This window comes from Mchenga conophoros, linkage group LG5 (genome assembly GCF_057382185.1).
Source record: "Mchenga conophoros isolate Kocher_MC1m ecotype Shallow Benthic linkage group LG5, M_conophoros_male_GT1.1, whole genome shotgun sequence".
Lineage (NCBI taxonomy): Eukaryota > Metazoa > Chordata > Actinopteri > Cichliformes > Cichlidae > Mchenga > Mchenga conophoros.
In genome coordinates, this window is record NC_140530.1 from 11,842,495 (window position 1) to 11,857,730 (window position 15,236).

The 15,236-nt window shown below is 39.0% G+C and overlaps 1 protein-coding gene across 5 annotated transcripts; it reads left to right on the forward strand.

Moving 5' to 3' along the window:
- Positions 1 to 4,897: 4,897 nt before the first annotated feature.
- Positions 4,898 to 12,694, forward strand: uba3 (ubiquitin-like modifier activating enzyme 3). 5 transcript variants are annotated; one of them, XM_085273302.1, is made up of 19 exons: positions 4,898 to 4,963; positions 5,073 to 5,111; positions 6,157 to 6,277; positions 6,376 to 6,456; positions 6,580 to 6,662; positions 6,753 to 6,833; positions 7,051 to 7,094; positions 9,761 to 9,820; positions 10,033 to 10,097; positions 10,245 to 10,400; positions 10,511 to 10,613; positions 10,755 to 10,868; positions 11,149 to 11,202; positions 11,334 to 11,370; positions 11,471 to 11,552; positions 11,642 to 11,742; positions 11,873 to 11,936; positions 12,052 to 12,106; positions 12,202 to 12,694. In XM_085273302.1, the coding sequence occupies exons 1-19, from the start codon at positions 4,944 to 4,946 to the stop codon at positions 12,288 to 12,290; spliced, it is 1,449 nt and encodes a 482-aa protein (XP_085129428.1). In that variant the 5' UTR covers positions 4,898 to 4,943; the 3' UTR covers positions 12,291 to 12,694. The 5 variants fall into 5 exon arrangements, with proteins under 5 accessions (XP_085129428.1, XP_085129430.1, XP_085129429.1 ...); XM_085273304.1 differs by lacking the exon at positions 9,761 to 9,820 and having other exon boundaries at positions 4,900 to 4,963; XM_085273303.1 differs by lacking the exon at positions 5,073 to 5,111 and having other exon boundaries at positions 4,909 to 4,963.
- The last annotated feature ends 2,542 nt before the right edge of the window (positions 12,695 to 15,236 follow it).

Here is a 15,236-nt window from a genome sequence, read left to right on the forward strand (position 1 = left end):
TGTTTGTACATTGTTAGTTTCTTAGCTTAAGATAAACTGGAGAAGCAGTGACATCAAAAACTCACTAGCATAATATATTTCATGTGATTCATTTCCTGTGTACTTCCAATTTTCTGTAAAGACAAGATAATGAAACTAATCATCTACTGACTGAAGCTTTAAATTTAGTGTAAGGAGGAGTGTGGTACACTATATATAATGAAAAGTAACAGTCCCTTTAAAATCTAACAAAACAACAGTAAATAAATAATAACATAGTGCTAAATACACCCAAACCAGTGGAGTGGCTGTGTTTAATGAGTTGAGTTACATTTCACTGAGCACAGCTGTATGCCTTTTGCTTTAAAGTCACCTTATAGTTATTGCTTTCAATGTTTAGCTCTCCCTCCAGTGCAGAAATAACTCTATTGGATAAAATTGGGAGGTTAAATGAAAAGAAAGAAGAAAAAAAAGAAAGCAAAATCACAACAACAACAAAACACCATGTGCTGCAAGGTCAGAGCGAGTCCCCCTCCCACGTAGGCAGGAAGTGTCAAGCACAAATTGTCTGTGGGCGCTGCCCATCAGCAACAGGAAGAACAAAGTGCAAACCAGCAATGACGCCACACTCCTCACATCATAGGATGATGGATTATTTTATTTGAACACCTTGGAGACAGTACAGCCACCCTGAACTTTCTATTTCACTTCACAATGGTGGCAACAATGCTAGCCTAAAATTAAGAGCTGTTTCCATACTGTTCAAAAAAGGAGTAGGATCCTGTAATTACTTTTAAAGTATACATTTAGTGGGCTTTTAATCTTCTAAATTGTCATTATAAGGCAAATTTTAGATGAGCTCTGTATCTTTCCACTTCTCCTGCCACACTAAGGACATCTCGACAGACCAAAAATCCATTGACCCAACCATAAAAACAGCAAGGGTTCATTTTCACAGCAAATATCTACTCGCAGAGCATCCTGGTAATAGCCAAGTGAAAACACTCCAGACAGCTTCAGTCAAAGGTAATCCATCATACGCTGAATAAATCTTGTATCACGTGCAGCACATTTCCTGGCTACATTTCCTACTTTAAAACAGAAAAGTGTGCAGGGTGGATTTTCTTTAATGTGAATGTATTCACACTTGGCAACCATTTAGATGCACATCAGCAAAATATACTGTACTAGATGTATGGCTATGAAGATAACTCATAGCACCCACAGGCACAAAAACACACCCACACTTGCTGGCATCCCACAGTATAGCAGGACAACACTGTTTTGTTGAGTGTATATAGAGTCTAATTATATTGTGAGCAGTGGCGATAAATCACTGGAGTCTTAATCAAAGCACTAGAACAGAGAGAGTCATCAATCACCTACAACAGCACAACACAACATCAGCCTGAAGCCTCTCCTTGTCTTCTTGGCTGGCAGCCCTGCTTTGCGCCTAACTAGGGCCATATCGCTGTGACACATTATCATTAGCACAATCAACTCTACTTTGGATGTCCTGACAGAAAGCAATCAGATGGCAAATGGATATGAGATATATGGAGCTATAAAGCTGACAAACTCTGATTCCCATGTCACTGCATGCAGAGGAGAAAGCAAAAGATCTCTTTCCCTGTTTTCCAGGGAGTGCACGCAGCTCCTCTGAGGTTCTTCTTCCGAGCAAGGTGTCATTGTTTTGATAGCCTGCCACGATCTAGTGAAGGCCTGCTTAATTCTGATCTCTTCAGTCTTTGCATGAACCTTAACTGCAGTTGGCTGTGATGGATCGCCAAGAGTAGGGTCACCTCAAAAGCACAGTAGTGACATTCAAAATGTCCCAGCTTAAGGTGGGGGAGTGACAGATGGCATTTCAATGGAATCTATAAAAATGTGTCAGCACCAGAAGATTTTGACTTTGCCCTACTTTTCAACTAGTGTACATCTAAAATAACAATACAGGGAAAGCCAACAGAGCTGACACTGCTGCAGTCTGGAGCATACCTAACACCTTAATAAAGTGCCCAGGAGCAAGAGTGTGATTGAGACCCACGGCAATGGGTTTCAGTCATAACCAAACTGGTTTTCAAGTGTCTTCTGGGATTGTATTTCCTTTTTTTGATGAAATGTTATCACATCATTCTGCTGTTTAACATGAGAGCATGTCCGAGGTTAAATGAAAGAGGACAAGGCGGATAGCACAAATCGAGAGAGAGAGAAGGGCTGAGATGGTGGGCAGTCAGCTATGAAGGACATGGCCACAGCAGTTATTTTTAGTAATCAGTTTTCAGAGGCTGTCATTCGGAACACCTCATTAAAAATCAGTTTGTTAAAAAACCCTCCAAAAAACACCACCACATTCAAATCAAAGAAACTCTGAGGCTCGTGTCCTGCGCACATATGAGCACACACCCCAGCATCAAATATTATGAGCTCATAAGGTTATCAGCTATCAGCGCATACATTAGCAGACTGCTGGTGACCTCTGTAGGAGACACCTTTTCCACATTTGCTTTAATTTTAGAGGCGGTGTAGACAGGTGGATTAATTATGTCCACAAACCCACAGGCACCACTCTTAAAATGCAAAGAGGCCAATCCAAGGTTTATTAATCATTCGATAATAAGAGATTCATTAACACGATTTGGATACATTAAATCAGATGCTTAAGGTAGATGCCCTTAAGTAACATAATACCAAGATTTAAATTTCCTGTCTCATCACTGCAGAGTGGAAAACAACGCAAAGCAACAAATTAATTACTTTTTATGTAGGGTAGTAGAAATGCAGAAGAAAGGGTGCTGTATATTTTAGGACTTTATTCTCATTCAGTTACTTTGCATCCACTGCGGACGATAAGATTAATTCATCAGATAGTTTTATCCCATTCGAGCAGGCCATTTCGCTCTTTAATGCTCATTAACTGGTTTTATAGATGATTGCTAGTTGCAGGGCTAAAGCACATAAACCGGAGCAATTATCAGGTAATTACTAGTATAGACTTTATTTAACTCTCAATGCCATTGTTAACCTCCAGTGCCCCACGGTGATTTAGAAAAGTTACACTAAGATTGCATGAAAAGTATCAGCATTCGAACAACTGTGCTAAATACGATCGCTAAAAATTGATTTCAGTGATATACAGCGACGAGAGTCTAAAGTAAGTGTGCACAAATATACTTCTTTAATCATTTGGCACTAACAAAAATAACTTGTTTTATAAATGAATGAAAAAAAGATTCATACTGGATACTTCACTGTGGTCCAGTGTTATAAAAGCTTTAAATCATTATCCTGTTAAGCGATAGAGCCCTCTAGCTGTATGTTTCTCCCTATATGTGTCTCAATAATCTCCTGATTTTATCCTGCAAGGTGCCCTATGGCACACACAGCAAAGCATCCCCATAAGACAACTGAGCCGCCTCATAGATCACAGAGGGCAGGGCGTGATGCTCCTTAAAAGCTTAATTCTCTCCTGTGAACATGATGACACTTACTTTTTGTTTCTTCTGTTTGAAAAGCAGCTGCTCAGTAAGGATTATAGAAAAGTAGAGTTTTTGTAATGTCTCCCTTTCAAAAGTGGGCTTTTCCTGTTGTATTCAGAAAGGGGCGCACAGTACAGTCAGGGTGTTTTGATCTTGGAGGTCAAGTAGTGTATGTTTTGAAGTTTTTGTTGTATTTTTTTCCTGTGTCAAATAGGCTACAGCCACATCTAAGGAGTTTAAATATGGTCCCATAAACTTCAATGTCATACAGAGATCAGATGTTAGCAGAAGAAATTGCAGCCTTTACCAAGACCATGCATGGCAATTATTTTCTTCCTTTTCTCTTGTTTTGTTTCTTGTCTCTGTTCACTCTGGTGAACACAAGAGCATAAACATTTTTTAAATTTTAAATAGCCTGAACGACACAACACAAGATTGAGAATCCCTGTATTACAAAGCAAAGGCAATAACCTGCGTGAAATGTCACATTTCACGACATATTTGTGGAATACCCATAAGCATTTAATGCTAACAGTTTTTTTTTGTTTCCTTGCATGCCCAGTTGACAATATGATAGTGTTTAGCACAGATGTTTTAATTTCAACACTTATCAGGATGAACTGAGGACCACTTCAGTAAGGTATACGGTGTAAGGGTACTGTATTGAACCAATATGGACAGTATTGATACCAGTACTGGCATTGGTTTCAAATCGATGCTAGGTGATAGGATCGATACTTTGTTTTTATCAGTATGTATTATAAATGAATGAATGATGTCAAATAATTTTTTTGGAGGGGGGTGAAAATATATAAACATGCACTATTAAAAACGTCTGAATCGTTTTGTGTTGACTGTCACATCTATTTTATTTATAGCCTATTTCACATGTAAACAACAGATGATGAAAGCTTGAAAAGCTGAAAGGTGTGTTTTGTTACATTTACTAATTATTGTGAACAGTAAAAACATTACAGTGGTTGATGGTCATTAAAATGTGTTCAGAATTTGAAAATGAATAATTCATCTCATAAATCATGGCACACTGCCCCCCGACCCGCTCTACTTAAGCAGCGGTATTGCAAACACTGGCCCTTGATTTACTTGGTACTGGATCAATACTAAAATGTGCAGTATTGCCCAGCAATACAAGTTTGCGCTTGAAAACTGGTGACTTGTAAAGCCGTAAGGTAAATGCTACCATCTGTTGGAACTTCGATGTAATTTCCGCCTTTATGACCGACTGTTGACAATGCAACCTTCATGATAATGGGAATATTGAAATTCCACCTAAATAATAAAATTACAACTAATTTATCTTATATAGATTATATGCTCTACAGCCTCTAGCTGCGGGACACATTAATTCTAAAACTGTAAACCAGAACATTGTCAACAGAGACTTTTATCCGACAGTAACGCTATTGTTGGCTGACAGATTTCTTGTTTACTACTGCTAAATTGGACATTTGAAGTTACTCAAAGATGGCGGAGACGGACGAGCCGTAAGTAGCTGCCGAAGAAACAAGCAAGAAACCCCGAAAGATGCTTTCAAGTCACCTTAATCTGCGAAAGCACAGCATGAATCAACCTTCTTTTATTCTCTCTTTTTAGGGAGAAGAAAAGAAGGAGAGTAGTGGAGCTGACTGAGAAGTTAGTGATCAATTGGTAGAACTGGCGCAAGGTTTGAGGTTAACATTAGGAGGAAGGTTAACATTAGCTAGACGAAGAGCTAAGCTAATGCTGGTTGTAAATGAAACTTGTGAGTAGCTAGTTGACAGAAATATCCTGCCTAGTTGACAGTGAATAACTAACACGTCTGTATAGTGAATTAGTAGTGGTATTATTAATCTCTGTGCGAAGTTTGAGGTCTGTTGTACCTCCTCACTGTTGACATGTTAGCTATTCACTTAGCTTAGCTGCCGGCAGGCTGGGAGCTATTCAGGCAAGAGATATTACCCAAAATTCAGTGGGTCAGAAACGCCCACCCGTGAGACAGGCAGTTTTACTAAGATGTTTAAAGGGGACAAATTATGCTCACTTCCAACTCTTTGCTGACTCTTTTTAATCTTGGACTCTTTTCAAGAAGTTCATATTTTTTTCATCTTATATTGGACCTTGGTGTAGCCCAGGCATTCTGTCCAAAGCCCTATAATCACTTTCAGCGAGCGCCCTTTAAGGGAGCTTTCATCTGATTGGCTGCTCTTCACAACTAGAAAGTTTTAACTTGAGGTCGGTGGGGCTTTTGTGGTCACGGCCAAAGTTGTGTGCCCGAGATGACCATATAAGTAGAAACAAGCTTTTGAAACTGAAAGCTTTTGGCTCAAAGATTTGGCCATGTTTAATGTGAGCATCCGCTGTTGCAACAACTATGAAACTGCATAATAGAGCCGCTTTAAAAGAGTCATATGTGAGAGAACCGAGGTTGATGTAGAGTAGAGTAGACATTAAAACATAAGGTAATGATGCCTACTTAGTTTCTTAAAAGTCATTTAATTTTCTGCTGTAAATAGCGCTCTTCCTGTTAACATTAATCACAACATTGAGCATAGGATTTGGTTCTTTTCCATGCTGTACAATTTAAGTAGCGATAAACATTTTTATGTTATGGGGCCATATGTTGCCATGCATGCACTATTTAACATTTTTGTCAGAGATACTGTTGATAATGCATCCTAAACATGAATGTCATCCTTAGGATGTTGGTGGATGGAGACACTGGAAGCACCTCTGACTGGGATGACCGTTGGAACCATATCAAGAAGTTTTTGGAAAGATCAGGTCCATTCATGCATCCTGACTTTGAACCCAGCACAGAGGTAATATTTGCAGTGAGGAATCTGATACAGATATGTCATTTTTTCTGTCCTGTGGCATATTTGATATCTCTGATATGAAATGTATTCTCCTATTTTAGTCCTTGCAGTTTATGTTAGAAACCTGCAAAATCTTGGTCATTGGTGCTGGTGGTTTGGGATGCGAGCTGCTAAAAAACCTGGTATTATTATTATTATTATTATTATTATTATTATTATTATTATTATCATTTAAATGGTATAATTATAATTTCAGTGAATAGTTCGTATTTAATTTTCATCTTTTTGTTCATCTTGTGGCTCAGGCCTTATCAGGCTTTCGCAACATTCATGTTGTTGACATGGACACCATTGATGTTTCCAACCTAAATCGACAGTTCCTCTTCAGGTGAGTAGAATCAGTCAGTTCTGTGTAAAGGCTGATCCTTACTGTGTTACGTTTTATCTTTGATTTTCATGTGTCTGTAATTTTCACTAGAGCTAAAGATGTAGGTCGACCCAAGGCGGATGTTGCTGCTGACTTTATAAACAGTCGTGTGCCTGGATGCTGTGTAATCCCGTATCCTTTTGATTGAGCATCTATTCTGAGAGTTCAAATGCTTTATCACGTTCACATGGCTAAAATTTTAACGTACAGTCATTGTGGACAAAATGTGAAGAATGTTCAGATATTACAGTTTAAGAATGCAAAGACACCATACTACTTTTCTGTGATGCGAACAATATGAAGTGAATATTGTGTTAAAACCCAAACCTTTCCTAAATGTTTTGTGCAGCTATTTTAAAAAGATTCAAGACTTAGATGAAACATTCTACAGACGTAAGTATCAACAGGGCAATCCATTACTGGCTTTTGTAATGTCTGAATGGATTTGCTCACTTGAGATTAATTTTGTTTCACATTAAATATCTCACTGCAGTTTAATTTATTTTTTTAAGTGTGTGCAACTTACTCTAAATGAAAAGCCATTGCACCCCTTAATAGAATAGAGAAACATACTTCACATGTCCACTTTCCTGTGATGTAAACCTGCTTCTTAATGATCTCACTTGCCATTAGCAATTTACTTGTTAACTATAGTTACTTGAAAAAGAAAGTTTTCACAGGACCCCACAAAATCCTATAAAAGTCCTTTGTGATATTCTTAAAAACCCAAGGGCTACAGCAATGTTCCCTCTAATTTTTCATGTGTCTGAGCAAACACACAAACTCCCTGAGCGGTCCCTTGGACCACTGTGAGCAACATTAGACGTCTGCACTGTGGTCACGCCAGCATCAGATCCATCCAAGTTACATGGTTTATTAAAATAATCAAATTACAGCATTTATGTTAGACTACTTTTAATTAACCTCTTTAGCCCACTTACAATGAAAAAATTAAAAAAAGGCTTGTTCATGACCTGTGCAGCATGTTAACACTATTGGAAGTAAAAATAACTTGATCTCCAATTATGAAAACAAAACTTTCTTCTTTCTTTTTTTCTTTTTTTTTTATAAAGCTCTGACTTGTATTATGAGTATGAGTCTGTGGTCTGGGAGAGAGTCCTGTAACTCTGTCTGTAGAATACAGTATATAATGACCAATGTTGCGCAATTAATTATATAGTTACTTCTTTAAAAAAGTAACTGAGTTTTGCAAACAAAGTTTTTTTTACAGCTGTTTACCTAAAATTGCAACCAGGGTGTTTTTTTTGTTTTTTTTAAAATAAACATTTCAAAGTATTTACAGCAGCGGTCCCCGGGCCTCGGACCGGTACCGGTCCGTGAGTCGTTTGGACCGGGCCGCAAGAGTTGAGGCTCAGGTGTGAAATGTATGGTTTTCAGGATTTTTATCGGTTTTTAGCATTATTTTGTTATCGTTTTTATCGTTAACTCTGTTTTCCTGGGTCTTTTCACATGTGTTATGAATAAATCTTCTTTTTTTCGGTACCGGTACTATTTTTATTTTGTTGTATTTATCCGCGACGCTTTAAAGGCTGGTCCGTGAAAATATTGTGGGGCATGAACCGGTCCGTGGCGCGAAAAAGGTTGGGGACCGCTGATTTACAGAACAATCAGCTGTTCTGCATCAAATTTGATGCCACACAAATTATTTGTGCCACTCCAAAAAATAATTTCTGCCCACTATGAGATAAAGGAGAACAACAGCCTGATACCTGCAGGCCTGACAACAGGAGATGTATCACTCCTGTAACACCTGTAACATTCAGCAGTCGCCTCATTGTTCTGACACACACAACAAAACTATTGACTACTTATCATGTATCTTATATATGTACAATATAAGAGTGTATGCATATTACTGAATGTGTATACTAATATGTATATCTACTTGTGTATATATGTGTGTGTGTGTGTGTGTGTGTATACATATTTTAAAAATTAAATAGAGTAAACGATAAAATAAAATGTATAAAATATACAGAGGTTGGTAGTTGGATATTATGCAAAACAAGTGGCATTTATATACAGTGTAGAGTGCATAATGTTGAAGTTCCAGTAGTGAAGCTGAGGTGTCTATGAAATGTTCAGCAGTCTGATGGCCTGATGGAAAAAGCTGTCTCTCAGTCTGCTGGTACGGGACCGGATGCTGCAGAACCTCCTTCCTGATGGAAGCAGTCTGAACAGTTTATGGCTGGGGTGACTGGAGTCCTTGATGATCCTCCCCGCTTTCCTCAGGCACCGCTTCCTGTAGATGTCTTGGAGGGAGGGAAGCTCACCTCCAATTATCCGTTCAGAGCACCGCACTACTCGCTGGAGAGCTTTGCAGTTGTAGGCGGTGCTGTTGCCATACCAGGTGGTGATGCATCCAGTGAGGATGCTCTCAGTGGCACAGTGATAGAAGGTCCTGAGGATGCGGGGGCTCATGCCGAATCTTTTCGGTCTCCTGAGAAAGAAGAGGCGCTGCTGCGCCTTCTTCACTGTTTTGTTTGTGTGTACTGACCACGTAAGATCCTCAGCCAGATGTACACCAAGGAAGCGGAAGCTGCTCACTCTCTCCACAGCAGCGCCGGTGATGGGGGTGGTGTACTTCGCTGCACCTCTGGAAGTCCACTATCAACTCCTTTGTCTTTGTGACGTTGAGGGTGAGATGGTTGTCTTGACACCAGTGGGTCAGGGCACTGACCTCCTCCCTGTAGGCCGTCTCATTACCTTTGGTGATAAGACCCACCACTGTAGTGTCGTCTGCAAACTTCACAATGATGTTGGAGTTGCTAGTGGCCGTGCAGTCGTAGGTGTAGAGTGAGTACAGGAGAGGGCTCAGTACACACCCCTGTGGAGCACCAGTGTGATGGGGAATGAGGTGAAATGCCCAGTCTGACCACTTGGCGTCTGTCAGACAGGAAGTTAAGGATCCAGTTGCAGAGGGAGCTGCTCAGTCCTAGATCCTGCAGTTTCCTGTCCAGCTTCGAGGGAACGATGGTGTTGAATGCTGAGCTGTAATCTACAAACAGCATTCTCACATACGTGTCTCTCTTCTCCAGGTGTGAGAGGGCAGTATGTAGTGTCAGGGCTATGGCATCATCAGTGGACCTGTTGTGGCGGTATGCAAACTGTAGATGGTCCAGTGAGTCGGGTAGTGCAGAGTAGTTCGTTTTTCACAGAACTCTATAGAATCCATAAACTTGATACACCACTTTTTGATACCTCCACTTTTTTGACATTTTCTTCACAAAATTTGAATTAAAAAAACCAATTAGATTAGAAAACATAGAAAATTGGATTTGACTTTGTCCCTCTTTCTATCTTTACCTAGAATTCCATATAATTGTGTGTGGATTGGACTCTATTGTGGCGAGGAGGTGGATGAATGGTATGCTGGTAAGTTAAATCTCTTTATTGTGATCTTTAACATGATCTGTTTAGCTTTGCACAGTTGAAAAATGACTGGATTTCTATCTGTAAGATAATGCTAGCTAAAAGGAACATATTCTAAATGTAAACTCCGTGTTTCTGTTTTTTTTGTAGCTATCTTTGCTGGTGTATGAAGATGGTGTCTTAGATCCATCATCCATCATCCCTCTGATTGATGGTGGGACTGAAGGCTTTAAAGGCAATGCCAGAGTCATTTTCCCTGGCATGACAGCCTGCATTGACTGCACCCTTGAGCTTTACCCTCCCCAGGTAAGGTAGCAGATGTTTGTCTAAAATAATGATCATAGCCATGAGTTAATTATCTTTCAGAACCAGATCCCAGTCAGTTTTTCAGTGCTAAACCCAATCTGTGTCTGTAGATCAACTTCCCCATGTGTACAATAGCCTCAATGCCTCGTCTGCCAGAACATTGCATTGAGTACGTGCGAATATTACTATGGCCAAAAGAGATGCCCTTTGGAGGTAGGAAGTCACACCATATTACCGGTATATTTTTTTTCAATAATAATTACAATTATGAGGTAGTCAAACATTTGAACAGAAAGTATGTTTCAATTTTTGTTTATTTTATTATTATTTTTTGTTTGTTTTGATGTGGATTAGATGACGTGTCTCTGGATGGAGATGACCCAGAACACATCCAGTGGGTGTACCAGAAATCTCTGGAGAGGGCAGCAGAGTTCAGCATAACAGGAGTCACATATAGACTAACACAGGGTGAGCTTGCATAAATAGCATTTCTGTGGCCATGAGGTGACTGTTACTTTTCTAGCTACTCCTGTGGAAGATGAGCCAAGTAATATAAAACACAGCAAGTTGATGGTGCTTTCAAACTCTTATCTTATTTTGTGTCAGTAAAACATTAAAACACTCCCTAAAGTTCATTCAGATCAGATGCTTTGTACAGCTTTTCTTTCTTTTGCCCAAACTGCATTTTCCTCTTTGTTTTCTTTCATGATTAGAGATATAAAAAACTAATTGGCTTTAAATGTTTCAGGGGTTGTTAAGAGGATAATCCCTGCTGTAGCATCCACAAATGCTGCCATTGCTGGTAAGTAGCTAACACTGAATAAATGTAAGACCTGTGGACCTGATTCCTCTATGAACGATTATAAAAGTTAATCATTCACTCGTAGTGCTCTGTAAATAGCATTCGTTTTTTCTCTGCTTTATTCGATGCAGCTGCTTGTGCAACTGAGGTTTTCAAAATAGCATCAAGGTGAGTTTGCAGGTTGTTTGCCACATGTCAAAATGTGTTTAAAAACTGAATGCATATTTCACAGTTTCTAATAACATTGCTATTACCTTTTTGCATGCAGTGCATATTTACCTCTGAATAATTACATGGTCTTCAATGATGTTGACGGCCTGTACACCTACACCTTTGAAGCCGAAAGGAAGGTTTGTGTCTGACTCGCATCTGTTAGTTCATGACAGACTTGCCTGTTTGGATAATGCGTGCATGTTTGTGGTTATTACTCTTATTACAGGAAAACTGTTCAGCTTGCAGCCAAGTACCTTCGGACCTACACTTTTCGCCATCTTCCAAACTCCAGGAGGTGTTGGACTACCTGACCGAGAGCACCTCCATGTACGTTTACCTCACTTACTGTGATGTCCTAATATTAGTTCCCACCTTGTTTGTATCACACTACCAGCTATATTCAATTTACTTTATGTTGCAATGCTTCCAACAACCAAATACAATGGATTTTTTTCAGACAAATGAAATCACCTGCCATAACAACAACGATGGATGGAAAGAATAAGACTTTATATTTACAGGTAATTAACCTCCCATTTAGTACAGTTTTGTATTCTAGTTCAATCTTTGAGCAATTTGAGGTGTTTTCTGGAGAAGTTCAAGTTTTGGTTGTAGCTGAAGTATTTTGTTTTACAGTCGGTTGCTTCCATTGAACAGAGGACGCGGCCTAATCTGGCCAAAACCCTGAAGGGTGTGTTGGTTTATTTACTGAGAATGTTTCCACATTGGTCAGATGAGTTCACTGTGAATGTGCTGACTCACTTATGTTATGAACATGTTTTCCAGAGCTGGGGCTGGCTGACGGACAAGAGCTGGCTGTAGCTGATGTCACCACACCTCAGACTGTGTTGTTCAAACTCTGCTTTACCTCATGAGACAGAATCAAGCACCTCTGCAACTCATCTAAAAGCTACAACAGTTTACTGCTTATTCAGTCAAAATGTCAACCATTATAACCTATTTAACTGTTCCAGTACAAGTATTGACTAAAGTTAACATTTTCCACTGAAAAGCCAAATCTTAGTTCAAACTTGGTTATGTTTTGGTGAATAATTGATGTCAGATTTCTGCATTAATATTTTGCTGGCGCCTATAGCATGTTCTGTGCAATGACAGATGCAAGGGTTATTGTTTTAAGATTACTTTGTACTTGTTTTACAAATGAATATTTATTTATTTCAACTCATTTTTTAGATGTTTAGCCACGGAAGTGGTAAAACACATCGACAATGATGATGTGTGAACTGGAATAAAATCTTTTTTTTGTTTGTTTTATTAAGTTTGTGTGCACTTAATGTGTGGCAGGAAGAGGAAAGACAAGTGGGGTTTTTTGTGATTTATTAATTAATTATGCAGTAATTCACACATCTATGTTCCTGAGGAAATACATTTTATACATTCATTTTAATATCTTCTATTCATTTAGACATTAAATTTGACTCTTGTTTGATAACTTAAAAGGAAAATGAAAAGAATAATTATAAACAAATATTTGTAAATGAACTATTAATCTATTAAATAAAAATCTTTTTTTTTAAAGAAAAACTGATTTTCAAAATCTTGAAAAAAAAGGAAAATAATGGATTCAAAATTTGAATTGGTAAAACCATATAAAACCACCTTTCCTCCACTTTTTTGATTTAGTGTCCTTTTCGTTCTAGGATCAAGGTCAGTCACTGCCAAAGGTTCTTTTATTCATATTAACATATATTTTTAACAGTAGTGATTGCCTTTCACAATTACAAATATAATTCATTGGTATTTTCAGTGGTTTACCAGTTTGACTGTGTGTGTGTGGAGGTAGTCATATTGGAGAGAACACAAATGATCAGTGAGAACATTATCAGGTACCAGTACCTCTGAAATGGGAACAAAAGTGCTCAAAACACATAAATTCCCTGCTGTGACATTGCTGTAGGGTCAGTGAGTGACTGTTTCAAAAATACAATAATAATAATGGATTGGATTTATATAGCACTTTTCAAGGCACCCAAAGCGCTTTACAATGCCACTATTCATTCACACACTGGTGGAGGTAAACTACAGATGTAGCCACAGCTGCCCTGGGGCAGACTGACAGAAGCGAGGCTGCTATATCGTGCCATCGGCCCCTCTGGCCAACAGTAGGGTAAAGTGTCTTGCCCAAAGACACAACGACCAGGACAGGGAGCCCGGGGATCGAACTGGCGACCTTCCGGTTACAGATACGCTTCCCAACCCCCTGAGCCACGGTCGCCCCAATAAAACAATGCCCCCTTAGAATTTTGTAATTCTGATCTCAGTGACTACTATAACTTTATAATGGGACAGCAGCATATCTGCTAGAGATTAAAACTGATCTCAGAGGTTGACCTCAACCCCCTAGAGGTAAGACCACTTTGCTGATAGGATAGAACTATTGTTACCACACTATAAAAAACGACAACAACAAAAATCCAGTACAAGGTCATAAATGAATGTGAAGGCTTTTTTTGTATTATTTAGAGTTATTTTTCTGTATTTCTTAACTACTAAAATTAATTGTTGGAGCAAGAACCCCAAAAGAGGGGAGGGGGGCATTTACATTGTAGATTCTCTTTAAAGACATCAAAATTATGTAATAAACAAAAAAATGTGATATAACCCAAAACATGCTTTGTATTTTAGATTGTTCAGAACAGCCACCTTTTGCTTTGATTACTGCTTTGCACACTCTTGGCATTCTCTCACTGAGCTTCATGAGGCAGTCACCTGAAATGGTTTTCCAACGGTCTTGAAGGAGTCTCAAGGTGCTGAGCACTTGTCAGCCCTTTTGCCTTCACTCTGCTGTCCATCTCATCCCAAACCATCTCAATTGGGTTTAGGTCACGGGACTGTGGAGGCCAGCCCATCTAGCAGAGCACTCCATCACTCTCCTTCTTGGTCAGTTAACCCTTACAGAGCATGGAGGTTGTATTTATATTCCACTACTGTTTTGAAATCTCGCAACTCAAATCTCATCTATATTGTCCTAGTAAGGCTACCAGAGGGGGCGACCATGGGAGGACTCTTTAGGACAGGCTATGCTACTGAGTATTGCTATAGCCATGTACGCTCCTGCTACGGTTCAATAAAGCAAGTGGTGTTGAAGATACCCCATGTCTTATTACTTCATATCATGACAGCTACTATACATCATTAACCTTTCTCTTCTATAACTAATAGGGTGTGGTTTGTCCTGTCTCTGTATGTTTTCCTTTTTCACATCTTGTTCCATTAACAGCCCCAGTTGGACCCAGCAGAAGGCTGCCCCTCCCTGAGCCTGGTTGTGCAGGAGGTTTCTTCCTGTTAAACTGAGGTTTTTCTTCCCTGGTCTTGCTAATTGCTTGCTCACAGGGGATCATTTGATTGTTGGAGCTTTTGTCTTGAGAACTGTAGTTGGAAATTATTGGCTATATGTGGTTTATATAAAAAACTGAATAAAATTTAAGTTAATTTGAACATAACTTGTAACCGAACTTCAGTTGTCTAATCCAACAGACATACAGCACGATAAAATAAATAAGATGCTACAAAATCAACCAAATATTCAGTTGAGGACTGACTATTTTGAGTCTCCTTTCTGATTCGTTTTCTTGATTGTGGATTATAACCTGTTCATTTGACTGATTATACAATTTGCCATGTCTTTACTTGTCCAGGTCTGAATATAACACTGGTGTCAATGTTTTGGTGTGGTAGCATCTCCAGTGATACGATGAAAAAAGAAATACTTCAAAATCAAGAGGAAAAATTGGAGAAGCACTAATGTTAGGGGTTTTGTTACTATCTAAATTCTCCTGTCCTCTTTTTCTGGCATGCTG